This window comes from Nyctibius grandis, chromosome 4 (genome assembly GCF_013368605.1).
Source record: "Nyctibius grandis isolate bNycGra1 chromosome 4, bNycGra1.pri, whole genome shotgun sequence".
NCBI classification, from domain to species: domain Eukaryota; kingdom Metazoa; phylum Chordata; class Aves; order Nyctibiiformes; family Nyctibiidae; genus Nyctibius; species Nyctibius grandis.
This window is the reverse complement of record NC_090661.1, coordinates 36,467,990-36,480,227: the sequence shown is the minus strand read 5'-3', so window position 1 is coordinate 36,480,227 and position 12,238 is coordinate 36,467,990. Positions and strand designations below refer to the sequence as shown.

The 12,238-nt window shown below is 42.4% G+C and overlaps 1 protein-coding gene across 2 annotated transcripts in view; it reads left to right on the top strand.

The window, feature by feature from the left end:
- Positions 1 to 12,238, top strand: part of RYR3 (ryanodine receptor 3) — a 255,747-nt gene that overhangs the window by 242,119 nt on the left and 1,390 nt on the right. For both annotated transcript variants that reach the window (XM_068397601.1, XM_068397600.1), the window contains exons 98-102: positions 6,330 to 6,464; positions 8,634 to 8,790; positions 9,916 to 9,980; positions 10,092 to 10,192; positions 11,868 to 11,919. In XM_068397601.1, the coding sequence (XP_068253702.1) occupies positions 6,330 to 6,464; positions 8,634 to 8,790; positions 9,916 to 9,980; positions 10,092 to 10,192; positions 11,868 to 11,919 (510 nt within the window). The remainder of the gene's footprint in view (positions 1 to 6,329; positions 6,465 to 8,633; positions 8,791 to 9,915; positions 9,981 to 10,091; positions 10,193 to 11,867; positions 11,920 to 12,238) is intronic.

Here is a 12,238-nt window from a genome sequence, read left to right as displayed (position 1 = left end):
CAGATTATAGATAAAGAAATTTTGTACATAATAGAAAAATGCATCATTTTAGAAAAATACAAGAATATGAGTCATGACCTAACCAGCTCCTTCTCTACGCTCAGTGATGAACTGATTGGTGATAACTAATAATTCACAATCTCTCCTTAGCCACAGCAGTATTAATGATCTGGGTGCTGAGATTTCAATACGTAGCTAGTAAGAATGTGCTTACAGGTGTGGGCATTCTGTACTGTGGAATATATTTGTATTTCACTTTGTCATGCAAAAATCAGATTAATAAAATGTACTTTCAAGACTAATTGGTGAAACTTATGCAGGGAATCATTCTCTGATCTCTAAAGGCTCCATGTTCCTAGCTAGCATACCAACAAAAACGAGCTTTTCACTAATACACTGTTTAACTTACATTTAAGAAATCTAACAGAACTTCCCCAAAATGTAATTTCAAACATACACATTCCATTCCTTCTCAAATTCAGTGACGTATATTCTAAGCCCACTCTTAGGCCCTGTTAGACTTGTCAAAGCATTTTAAACCACGTAACGTTCTGCAAGAGGCATAAGAATATCCCCTTGGCTTAACACTGATATATCCTTTGTGTTTGCTTAATCCTTTCTTTCAGTAGAAATTGACCAATGGAAGTTTCTTCCCTTATCAGGAAAGGAAGCTTCTAAAATAGTACATATGAGAATGTTTCAAGTATCATTGCACAAATGAAATCTATGGTTTTATCCCCTTCATCTTCCTCCAGGATTACCAAAGTCATATTACTTTTATTTTAATGATTGATATATTTTCTTTATGAGATTCTTCTAAATGTAATACTCAAAACTGAGCATAATTGACAAAACTGTTTCAACTCAAGACCACAGCTTTTACTATACATTCTTAACAAGAGATTAGTTTTTGTAATCCTGTTGCTTTTCTTGCTAGTAGATATGAACACTGAAAGACAGCTCCAGATTTTTCAGCTGAAATGTTCACTTTGGGAGCATACTTACAGATCTGCAGAAAGTGATAAACTGATGATCAGCTTGTTGTCCAATACTCTTATCTTTCTTTTAAAAGAGTAATACCAATTGTTGCACTTATTAAAATATGTAGCCTTCAGTAACTCCTCTCCAGAGCTGCATCTTCTAATGCCAACTCCAACAAACAATATAATCTAGTCACATTAACTGCTAAACTTTTTCACCTAAGGATTTTATTTGCTCAAAAGCAGGACCTGGAAATTACTCTTTGGTTATCTAATTAATTTCTATTCATTTTATCATTTTATCAATGGCTTTGCTAACCAACAAGCTTTAGAACAGAAAATAGACTATGATAAGTTATAAGTCCCAGTTGAAATTATTTCTCGAATTAACTAAAGGGGCTTATTTTTTATCATTTAATTTTCACTATATATCCAGTTTTTCAAGTTACTAGAATTTAACTTCAAAATTAAATAGTGGAAACGGTTTTTGTACTCGTGACCCCCGTGGAGCAGCAGCCCCGAGCTGCTTCCCCCCCACCCCGGACCCAGAGGTTCCTAGCAACAAATCAGGAGAGGAGAGGGCATAGCCGGAGGCACCGCGGGCGATTTAAGTGATTTAAACACACCACCCCCTGTTGATTGGGTGATTGATTGATTGATTGATTGATTGATTGATTGATCGATCGATCGGGTGATAAAGAGCCTCCTGGAGGGCAGGGACTAGTCCCTGGCCAGAAGGGAGAGAGAGACTCAGCAGTGCCTGTGTGAATCTGCAGTGACTGGGTGTGTCCCAGGGCAGGAGAGACTGCAGTCGTTTGCAGCTCGTTGGGGAGGGCACTGACTCCCTCCCAGTGCACAAGGCGAGGAAGGTGCCAAGGAACTGTGAACCAGGGGTGTCACCAACAGGTATTTCCCAGTTCAGTGAAAGAACAATGGTATCTACCCTGCGGAAGAAGACCAAAATGGATGTGGGAACCCAGACAGAGCTCCCACGGAAGGAGGCGATGGTGCAGGTCGCAGGCTGCAGGGAATGCTACACTGTCTCTGTGGTGTCAGGGGGCTGTGTGCGCAGGTAGATGATCTGCTCGGCCGAGCGGCACAGCTGCAAAGCCAGGTTGAAAGGCTTCAAGCTGAAGTAGAAAGGCTTAGGAGCATTCGGGAGGCTGAAATGGAGATAGACTGGTGGAGCCAGGCTCTGCCTTCCCGGCAACAAAAAAAATGGGAGCACCTGCCAGAGAGCTCCCAGGATCGAGGGACCCCTGTACTCTGCCCCTCTCAGGTGGAAAACAATAACCTAGAGGAGAGGAGTGAGTGGAGGCAAGTCTATGGCCGTGGCAAAAGGCAAGTGCCCTCCTTGCCTACTTTGCCTCCACAGCTGCCTCTGAGCAATAGATATGAAGTCCTAGTGGAATACAGCCGGTCCAATGGGGATGTGGTGGAGAGGCAACCTATATCAGAGGTCCCACCACAGTCAGAAAAACCTGACGGGCGTATAGCTACCTCCTCCACAAGGAGGAAGAGAAGAGTTTTAGTGGTTGGAGACTCCTTTCTAAAGGGATCTGAGGGCCCAATATGCAGAGCTGACCCCCATCACAGGGAGGTCTGCAGCCTGCCTGGAGCCTGAATCAGGGATATCACCAGGAAACTCCCCAACCTGGTGAAGGCCACAGACTACTACCCCCTGCTGATCTTCCAGACAGGTGGGGAAGAAGCTGCATCCCGTAGTCTGAGGGGGGATGAAGAAAGACTACAAGGCCCTAGGACGGTTGGTGAAAGAGTCTGGGGCACAAGTTGTTTTCTCCTCCCTCCTTCCATTTTCAGGTGATGACGCGGGATGGAATAGTAGGATTCTCTCTATGAATGCCTGGCTACGAGACTGGTGCTACAGGCAGGGCTTTGGGTTCTTTGATAATGGCTGGTTTTATAAGACAACAGGCGTGACCGTAATACAGGGGAAAGGCTTATGTCGTAGGGGCAAAAGGGTTCTGGGACAGGAATTAGCAGGGCTCATTCGGAGAGCTTTAAACTAGATTCGAAGGGGGATGGGGTAGTAGCTGGGCTTGCACCACTGGGGCAACGCTCTAGTGTTGAGGTAGACCAGGAGGCCTCCCATCCCCCTGGGGTGAAATCGGCGTGCTCAGCTCGCTCCCTGAAATGCCTGTACACCAATGCACGCAGCATGGGGAATAAACAGGAGGAGTTGGAAATCCGTGTTCGGTCGGGGGGCTATGATCTAGTGGCAATTACAGAGACTTGGTGGGACGCCTCACATGACTGGAATGTGGTCATGGATGGCTATGTCTTGTTCAGGAAAGACAGGCCACTAAGGAGAGGTGGTGGAGTTGCTCTTTATGTGAGTGAGCAGCTAGAATGTATTGAGTTCTGTCCAGGGGCGGATCAGGAGCGAGTTGAGAGTTCGTGGGTGCGAATTAAGGGGCAGGCTGGCAGGGGTGATACTGTTGTGGGTGTCTATTACAGGCCACCGGATCAGGATGAGGAGGGTGATGAGGCCTTCTACAGGCAGCTGAGAGCAGTCTCGTAATTACAGGGCCTGGTTGTCATGGGGGATTTCAACTACCCTGATATTTGCTGGGAGGCCTACTCAGCCAGCCATCCTCAGTCCAGGAGGTTCCTCCAGTGCATTGATGATAACTTTCTGATGCAAATGGTGGATGAGCCAACTAGGAGAGGAGCGCTGCTGGATCTTATCCTCACTAACAAGGAGGGTCTGGTTGAAGAGGTGAAGGTTGAGGGCAGCCTTGGTTGTAGCGACCATGAGATGGTAGAGTTCAGGATCTCATGTGGCAGGATCAGAATAGCTAGCAGAATCGCAACCCTGGACTTCAGTAGGGCCAACTTTGGCCTTTTCAAGCAATTGCTAGGGGAAATCCCATGGGACAGGGTACTAGAAGGTAAGGGGGCCCAAGATAGTTGGTTAGCATTCAAGGACTGCTTCTTCCGAGCTCAAGATCAGAGCATCCCAGCAGGTAGGAAGTCAAGGAAGGGTACCAGGAGACCTGCATGGTTAAACAGGGAACTGCTGGGCAAACTCAAGTGGAAGAAGAGGGTGTACAGATCATGGAAGGAGGGGCTGGCCACTTGGGAGGAATATAAGTCTGTTGTCAGAGGATGTAGGGAGGCAACTAGAAAAGCTAAGGCCTCCTTGGAATTAAACCTTGCAAGAGAGGTCAAGGACAACAGAAAGGGCTTCTTGAAATACATTGCAGGTAAAGCCAACACTAGAGGCAATGTAGGCCCACTGATGAATGAGGTGGGGGCTCTGGAGACAGAGGATAAAAAGAAGGCGGAGTTACTGAATGCCTTCTTTGCCTCTGTCTATACTGCTGGAGGCTGTCCTGAGGAGCCCCGGACCCCTGCGGCCCCAGAAGAAGTCAGGATAGAGGAGGAATCTGTCTTGGTAGATGAGGGCTGGGTCAGGGACCAATTAAGCAACCTGGACGTCCATAAATCCATGGGCCCTGATGGGATGCACCCGCGGGTGCTGAGGGAGCTGGCGGAAGTCATTGCTAGGCCACTCTCCATCATCTTTACTAAGTCGTGGGCAACGGGAGAGGTGCCTGAGGACTGGAGGAAAGCGAATGTCACTTCAGTCTTCAAAAAGGGCAAGAAAGAGGACCCGGGTAACTATAGACCGGTCAGCCTCACCTCCATCCCCGGAAAGGTGATGGAACAACTTGTCCTTGGTGCTGTCTCTAGGCACATCAAGGATAGGGGGATCATTAGGGGCACTCAGCATGGCTTCACCAAGGGGAAGTCATGCTCAACCAACTTGATAGCCTTTTATGAGGATGTAACCCGGTGGATAGATGATGGTAAAGCTGTGGATGTGGTCTATCTATCTCGATTTCAGTAAAGCGTTTGACACTGTCTCCCACAGCATCCTCGCAGCTAAACTGAGGAAGTGTGGTCTGGATGATTGGGTAGTGAGGTGGATTGTGAACTGGCTGAAGGAAAGAAGCCAGAGAGTGGTGATCAATGGGACTGAGTCCAGTTGGAGGCCTGTGTCTAGCGGAGTCCCTCAAGGGTCGGTACTGGGATCAGTACTATTCAATATATTCATTAATGACTTGGATGAGGGAATAGAGTGCACTGTCAGCAAGTTCGCTGATGACACAAAACTGGGAGGAGTGGCTGATGTGCCGGAAGGCTGCGCAGCCATTCAGAGAGACCTGGACAGGCTGGAGAGTTGGGCGGGGAGAAATTTAATGAAATATAACAAGGGCAAGTGTAGAGTCCTGCATCTGGGCAAGAACAACCCCATGTACCAGTACAAGTTGGGGGCAGACCTGTTGGAGAGCAGCGTAGGGGAAAGGGACCTGGGGGTCCTAGTGGACAACAGGATGACCATGAGTCAGCAGTGTGCCCTTGTGGCCAAGAAGGCCAATGGCATCCTGGGGTGTATTAGAAGGGGTGTGGTCAGCAGGTCACGAGAGGTTCTCCTCCCCTCTACTCTGCCCTGGTGAGGCCACATCTGGAATATTGTGTCCAGTTCTGGGCCCCTCAGTTCAAGAAGGACAGGGAACTGCTAGAGAGAGTCCAGCGCAGAGCCATGAAGATGATTAAGGGAGTGGAACATCTCCCTTATGAGGAGAGGCTGAGGGAGCTGGGTCTCTTTAGCTTAGAGGAGACTGAGGGGTGACCTCATTAATGTTTATAAATATGTAAAGGGCAAGTGTCATGAGGATGGAGCCAGGCTCTTCTCAGTGACATCCCTTGACAGGACAAGGGGCAATGGGTGCAAGCTGGAACACAGGAGGTTCCACATAAATATGAGGAAAAACTTCTTTACGGTGAGGGTGACCGAACACTGGAACAGGCTGCCCAGAGAGGTTGTGGAGTCTCCTTCTCTGGAGACATTCAAAACCCACCTGGATGTGTTCCTGTGTGATATGGTCTAGGGAATCCTGCTCCGGCAGGGGGATTGGACTAGATGATCTTTCGAGGTCCCTTCCAATCCCTAACATTCTGTGATTCTGTGATTCTGTGATTCTGTGATTCTGTGATTCTGTGATTCTGTGATTCTGTGATACGTTGCTTCAGTGATATATAGTTTCTATGCATATAACTCAGAAAGATGGAAACAATTTCAGTTTCTTGATACCATTTTTCCCTTTGATTTTCATGTGAGAGCAGGGTAAAGTAACACCTCTATGCTGATCCAAGCCATAGGGAGACCTCAAAGCTATCATAACTCCTATCTTTGGTTTCCTTATTGGGAAAGGTACAATATGATACATTTTCAATACTTAAGGCAATACACTGAGCTAGCGTATCTCTTCTGACAGAATGAAACTGAAACCTACTTTCATGTCATGTCTCCATACACAGCTTGTGCTTACTGTAGGACTCCTCGCTGTAGTAGTATATCTTTACACTGTTGTGGCGTTCAACTTCTTCCGCAAATTCTACAACAAAAGTGAAGATGAAGATGAACCAGACATGAAATGTGATGACATGATGACGGTAACTAAAACATCACTAGCATGCTTCAACTTTCATCCTGAATGGATACTTAAGATAAAACAATAAGCAAGGAGGGATGTTTTTGTTGTTAAATCCACGAGTCTCCTCTTCTTGCTATATGTCATTTTGAAAATGTGAATGGTTATGAAATTTCCTCTGCATTCTCTAGTGGTCCAAACTCAGCAGCAGACAGATGACACCAGTATAGGAAGATATTCTGTATTTTTCTCCTAACTACTGTGGTATATGATTTGCTGCAAGTCTTTTACATGTGAAGATGGCAAACCCTTAAAGTATATGGAAGAAATTTCATGACAAACTGGTCAGCCCTGCAAAAAGAAGCTGTGTTGTCACAGCACAAATAAACCCCATTTGGTCCCAATGTTTGCAAGTGTGCAAGCTCTTCCTATGCTTATTTAGGTTATGTGAAGTATATAATGTTATTAGCACTAGTTACAAAAGCCTGCTCCAAACTGCTTACGATTAGTAGTTTAGTCATGAAGTAAGAAGTCAAGGGTGAGTAGAGAAGGGGGAAATTAAAACTTATTAAGGGTGATAATCTAGTGCTACTAATTTCCCTTCTGATTTCCACCTGCTACCACAGAATGTTATTTATGTCATATTAAAAGATACTCTACAGATACGTATTATGGTATGAAGAGGTTTTGATTTTCTTACTGTATACAGAAAACAGCACAAATTCAGGTTTTAAAAATGTCATACTCTAAGTTTGTGGCCAGCTCATTTCTTCCATGTAATAGTCACTCTCCGCTCTGTATTATATGCCGAAGATAGAATAAAATACCTCAGAACAGAGGTGTGTCACGGACTCCACAAAATTATCTTCCCTGTTCTTAATGTCAAGATGAGCAAATGATAGAAATTATGAAAACTGCCCAAGCAGTATTATTTAACTGGTCCCTCTGCGAGCTGGATACAATGGACTGGTCGTAAAATAGATGTAGGAGTAATTGGAATAATGAAACTATATTACATTTTAAACCAGTCTACCAAGTGAGGTAAATCAATTCCAAGTTACATTTTTAAGTATGATTACACTCCCAGAGAGGTTGTGGAGTCTCCTTCTCTGGAGACATTCAAAACCCACCTGGACACGTTCCTGTGTGATATGGTCTAGGTAATCCTGCTCCGGCAGGGGGATTGGACTAGATGATCTTTCAAGGTCCCTTCCAATCCCTAACATTCTGTGATTCTGTGATACACTAGTACCAGCATCTTATGTCAACAGTAAAGTAGCATTATAAAAAATGGATAGTTCTGTTTAGTGTTTGCTTATGAAAGACCAGATTTGTCAGGTTCTGTGCTGATTATTTAACCACCTAATGTGACTTCAGAACATTGGCTGGGCTTAGAGATTTCTGTTGTTTTTAACCCACGTTGTGTAGCTGAAAGTGGTTTACAAGATTCTGTAGCTGATTCATAGAGTATACATCAGTATACATACAGATACATCAGTAGTATATCACTCCAGCGGGAATATTCCATTCTAATATATTTACATAGCTTAAATATCCAGATTTTTAAAGATTTTTCCATGAAGACTTATATGTTCCAAAAATATGACACACAGCAACATTTTTGCAAAGTGATTTCACACAGGCTGTGTTTCCCAGGTCATAAATAATTTACAAAATACAAAACCAGACATCTAGTATTGCAAAATGCAATTTTCCAGAAACCACCTACACACAGACAGATCTACCTGTTGTGAATATGTCACTATTTATTTTATAGCAATATTTGCCAACATTTCTAAACTCCATTACAAGATTTTAAAAGATGTCCTTTGCTTAGTCAGAGCAAGCTAGAACCTTAGGAATTAATATAAGGGGTAGAATACAGTAACAAATACAAGAAAAATGTCCCCCAAACAGTCTTAGTCTGTAAGTAAGACCTAGGGAGCGAGGAGAGGGTAACAGCTGATGCTGACTCCCCCTCTTAGTAAGTGTACTTGACGATGTAATCCCATTAGTTCAGACACTAACAGATTTTTGGTGCAGAGTGTGTGTGATACATGAGGAATGATATTATGTGTTTTTTGTTACTATAACTTGTGAAGAGAACTAGCAGAGCAGAATCATTTAAAAAAAAAAGCAAACAGAATCATTAATGGTAAATTTATCTGTAATTTTCCTCCCTCTTTTTTAGTGTTACCTGTTCCACATGTATGTGGGTGTAAGAGCTGGTGGTGGCATTGGAGATGAAATCGAGGATCCTGCTGGAGACCCTTATGAAATGTATCGAATTGTCTTTGACATCACATTTTTCTTCTTTGTCATTGTTATCCTACTGGCCATTATTCAAGGTACTGTCACGTTCCGTAGTAGAGACTGTTAGAATTTAGTTTACTTAAGTTCTGCAATGTATTTAAACCATATTTATGTTTGAGGTAAACTTAGCAGACTTGCTATAAAGACTTATTTCTGAGCTGATAAAATAATTAATTCTGAAAGTAATAATTTTATACTTAATTCATAAATAATGCATTGTGCCAAGTACTACACAAAGACAAAGCACAAGAAACATAACTTACCTGGGTTACACTGTTTAAGAACACTATGACAACTATCTAGCAACGATGCAGCTTGTGCAGGATTGCTCTTCTTCCTGTAATAACCATTTAAGCTTGGAGAGCTTTGCTGTAGACATTCTTCACACTTTCAGTTTGGAACAACCACAGCTGGCTGGGGAATGAAGACTTTCCCCTTGGAAAGGGGAAATGACATGGAGAGAGTCGCCATGGCCACACACCCATTTCCTCCTTTCTTTAGAGGATGATTTGCAGTTTTGATTGGTTTGCAGTCATGGTTTACAGAGAATGAGACCTCTCTTCAGTGACTGTCAGTGTCCAACGCATTGTATAAACTGACCTAAGGCTGTTAGGAAAAAACACCATTTTATGGCGCTCTGTTGGCAAAGAAAAAATGTAATACATCTATACTGAGAAAAAGTTATGAATGTCACGGTCCCCAAAATGATCCAACTCTATTCTTAATGTGTTGGAAGTGGAGGAATAATGCTTCAAATGTGAAACAGCATCATGACCTGGTCAGGGGGCCTGTGGGAGCAGAGTCATCTTTGTTGAATAAAAGTTGGGATACAAGAGTTCCATGAGGAGGAGAATGAAAATTAAATTCTTTCACGGGAACAAAAGAGATAAGATTACGGAAGCTTAAATTGACCAAAATATAAGTACAGAAAAGCCTTTCCACTCTCAAGATTACAATCTATGTAAGAGAAATTGTTACTGCTAGGAGTGCAGTGTAAACAGAGGTTAGAGGTCTGGAAACTGATAGATTGTAACTTGAATTGTTCAACCTAGACATAAGCACGTTAAACTGCAAAGACAGTGGAGGATGTCTGACAGACATTACTTGAAATATGAATATTGCAAAGTACTGAAGTGTTGCTACTTTTCCATTTGAAATAGGTCTGATTATTGATGCTTTTGGTGAATTAAGAGACCAGCAAGAACAAGTGAGAGAAGATATGGAGGTATGAGTAAGCACACTACATTTTGCATTACTCTTATTCATCTAGATTGTTATCAGATAAAATAGTGTCTTTGAGTTAAAATTCATTTGTAACCACAACTTATGTTTCCAGACCAAATGTTTTATTTGTGGAATCGGCAATGACTATTTTGACACAACCCCACATGGCTTTGAAACACACACTTTGCAAGAACACAACTTGGCAAACTATCTGTAAGTATATTTTACTACTGGAATTATGATAGAGACTTTTCAGCTCCAGAGTAATTTAGGTGCACACACATTGCTGACAGTCCTAAGACAGAATTCTGTAGAATTGAGGAATATCTACATCCCTTTCTGGTCTCCCCTGCTTTACACCACACTGCTTGTTGTCTTTAAAGTGCTCACCTTACACATGAGTGCTTTAGTAGGATGAGACCTGAAGGCACGCCAACTCCTTATTCCTCTGGAAGGAAGCCCAGATATGTACAGTGATAGGGAACAAGAGTTTAATAAGTTGCTTTAGTTTGGAAGTTTTGAGTGTGACTTCTGGGGGCTTGGTAATGTTGATAAGACCATTGAAAATTAGCCTCAATTGGACAAAAAGAAAACCCAAACCAAAACATCAAACAAAACCAAAAAAAGCATTTCTGGAAGATTCATGAAAGATAAGCTACAAAAAAATAACATATAAGTCTGATCCCATAGTTCTTTATTGATAGTGCAGCCTTCTGAAACCTCAAAGCAGTCAGGAGTTGTATGTGTTTAGACTGTTGCCCAGACTCCCAAGACAGTGATCCTCTACTTTCATTAGCAAATACAGAGCACATCAAAGAGGATATTTAAAAAGTTAATTTGGTGGCATTAGTTACTCATACAACAACGATAATTATATTAGCATTGTGCCAGCAGAACCAAAGGAGCTGAACTGGTGGTATCTTATAGAAGTCTGGCTTTGGAATACTGCATCTGAACTTTTAAAATTAAAAAAAAAAAAAAAAAAAAAAAGTGCCTCCTGGAATGGACGCTGCATTATTCCTTGCACAGCAACTGACACTGCAAAATCAATGCACATCATTACTTTTGTGAGGCAAATTTCCGTTAACATCCATAGTTTTGCCAGTCTACAAACTCCAAGCTTTTCTTACTATATTGAATTGCTTAACTGGTATATGGGAACCTGTAATTCACAGTAAATTAAAAATAGCCATTTCCTTAATATTAGAATATATAGTGAACCATCTTTCTAACCAGGTTGCCCTTTAACAAGACAAATGTTAAAGTCAGTACACATTCCATTCTTCACAATGAAAGTACTGCATCAAAAGTGGCTAACAAAGAGTTGTGTTACATATAAACAGACCATTGTTAGTACTCTACAGCCTTCCTAATTAGTTTGAGCTTTCTACATTTGAGTGAGCATAGGTATCTGAGAGAGAGAGAGGCTGAGCTTATGAGCTGGATGGCCTGAGTGTTTGGAAATCTTGGTGCAGCTGAGTATTTGCCACACCTCTGTCTTCTTGCATAGTAGACATAGTAACTTCTTCCAAGGTTGGAGCATGTGTGTATAGGAGTTGGCATATGCCTAATTCAGGTATTGCTCCTAGCACTGAAATGAAGAAAATGCTAAACTACATTTTTCCACTTCTACACATTTTACATCTGTTAGCACTTCCACAGGAGAAGTGCTGCAAGATAGATAGATAGATAGGTAGATACATAGATAGATAGATAGATGATAGATAGATAGAATTTTTTTCCTTTAACTATGTCACGGTTTAAGCACTTCAGACGCCTACCAATAGCATTACTTTGCATAACCTCCCTCACAGGGCCCAGTCTACGAAAGGTTAGGTAGAGATGTTACATTTTCTGCATTAATGCCCGCTTCATGTGCTTGTTTCAGATTCTTTTTAATGTATCTCATTAACAAAGACGAAACTGAGCATACTGGCCAGGTGAGTAAAAAAATAAACCATTTTTTTTTTCTTAAGATTATTTTTCAACGTTTTTATCTTCTCCAGCCTTGTAGCTGTGTACCACCAGGTGGAACTGATGTACCACCAAGGAGTTCAGATGATGCCACCATACCCAAGAGTCTAGTGCAAGTGAAAGAAAAGGAAGGGTTAAAAAAAACAAAGGGGGTGGGTTGCAGCAGTGTGCTGTTCTACCCACCACTGAACTCTGTCAGAAGTCAGTTACTAGTAATCTTTCTGTCATCTTATCTCTGAAATGAAACACTGAAATACACTTATTCACAAAGGATTAATTAGTTAA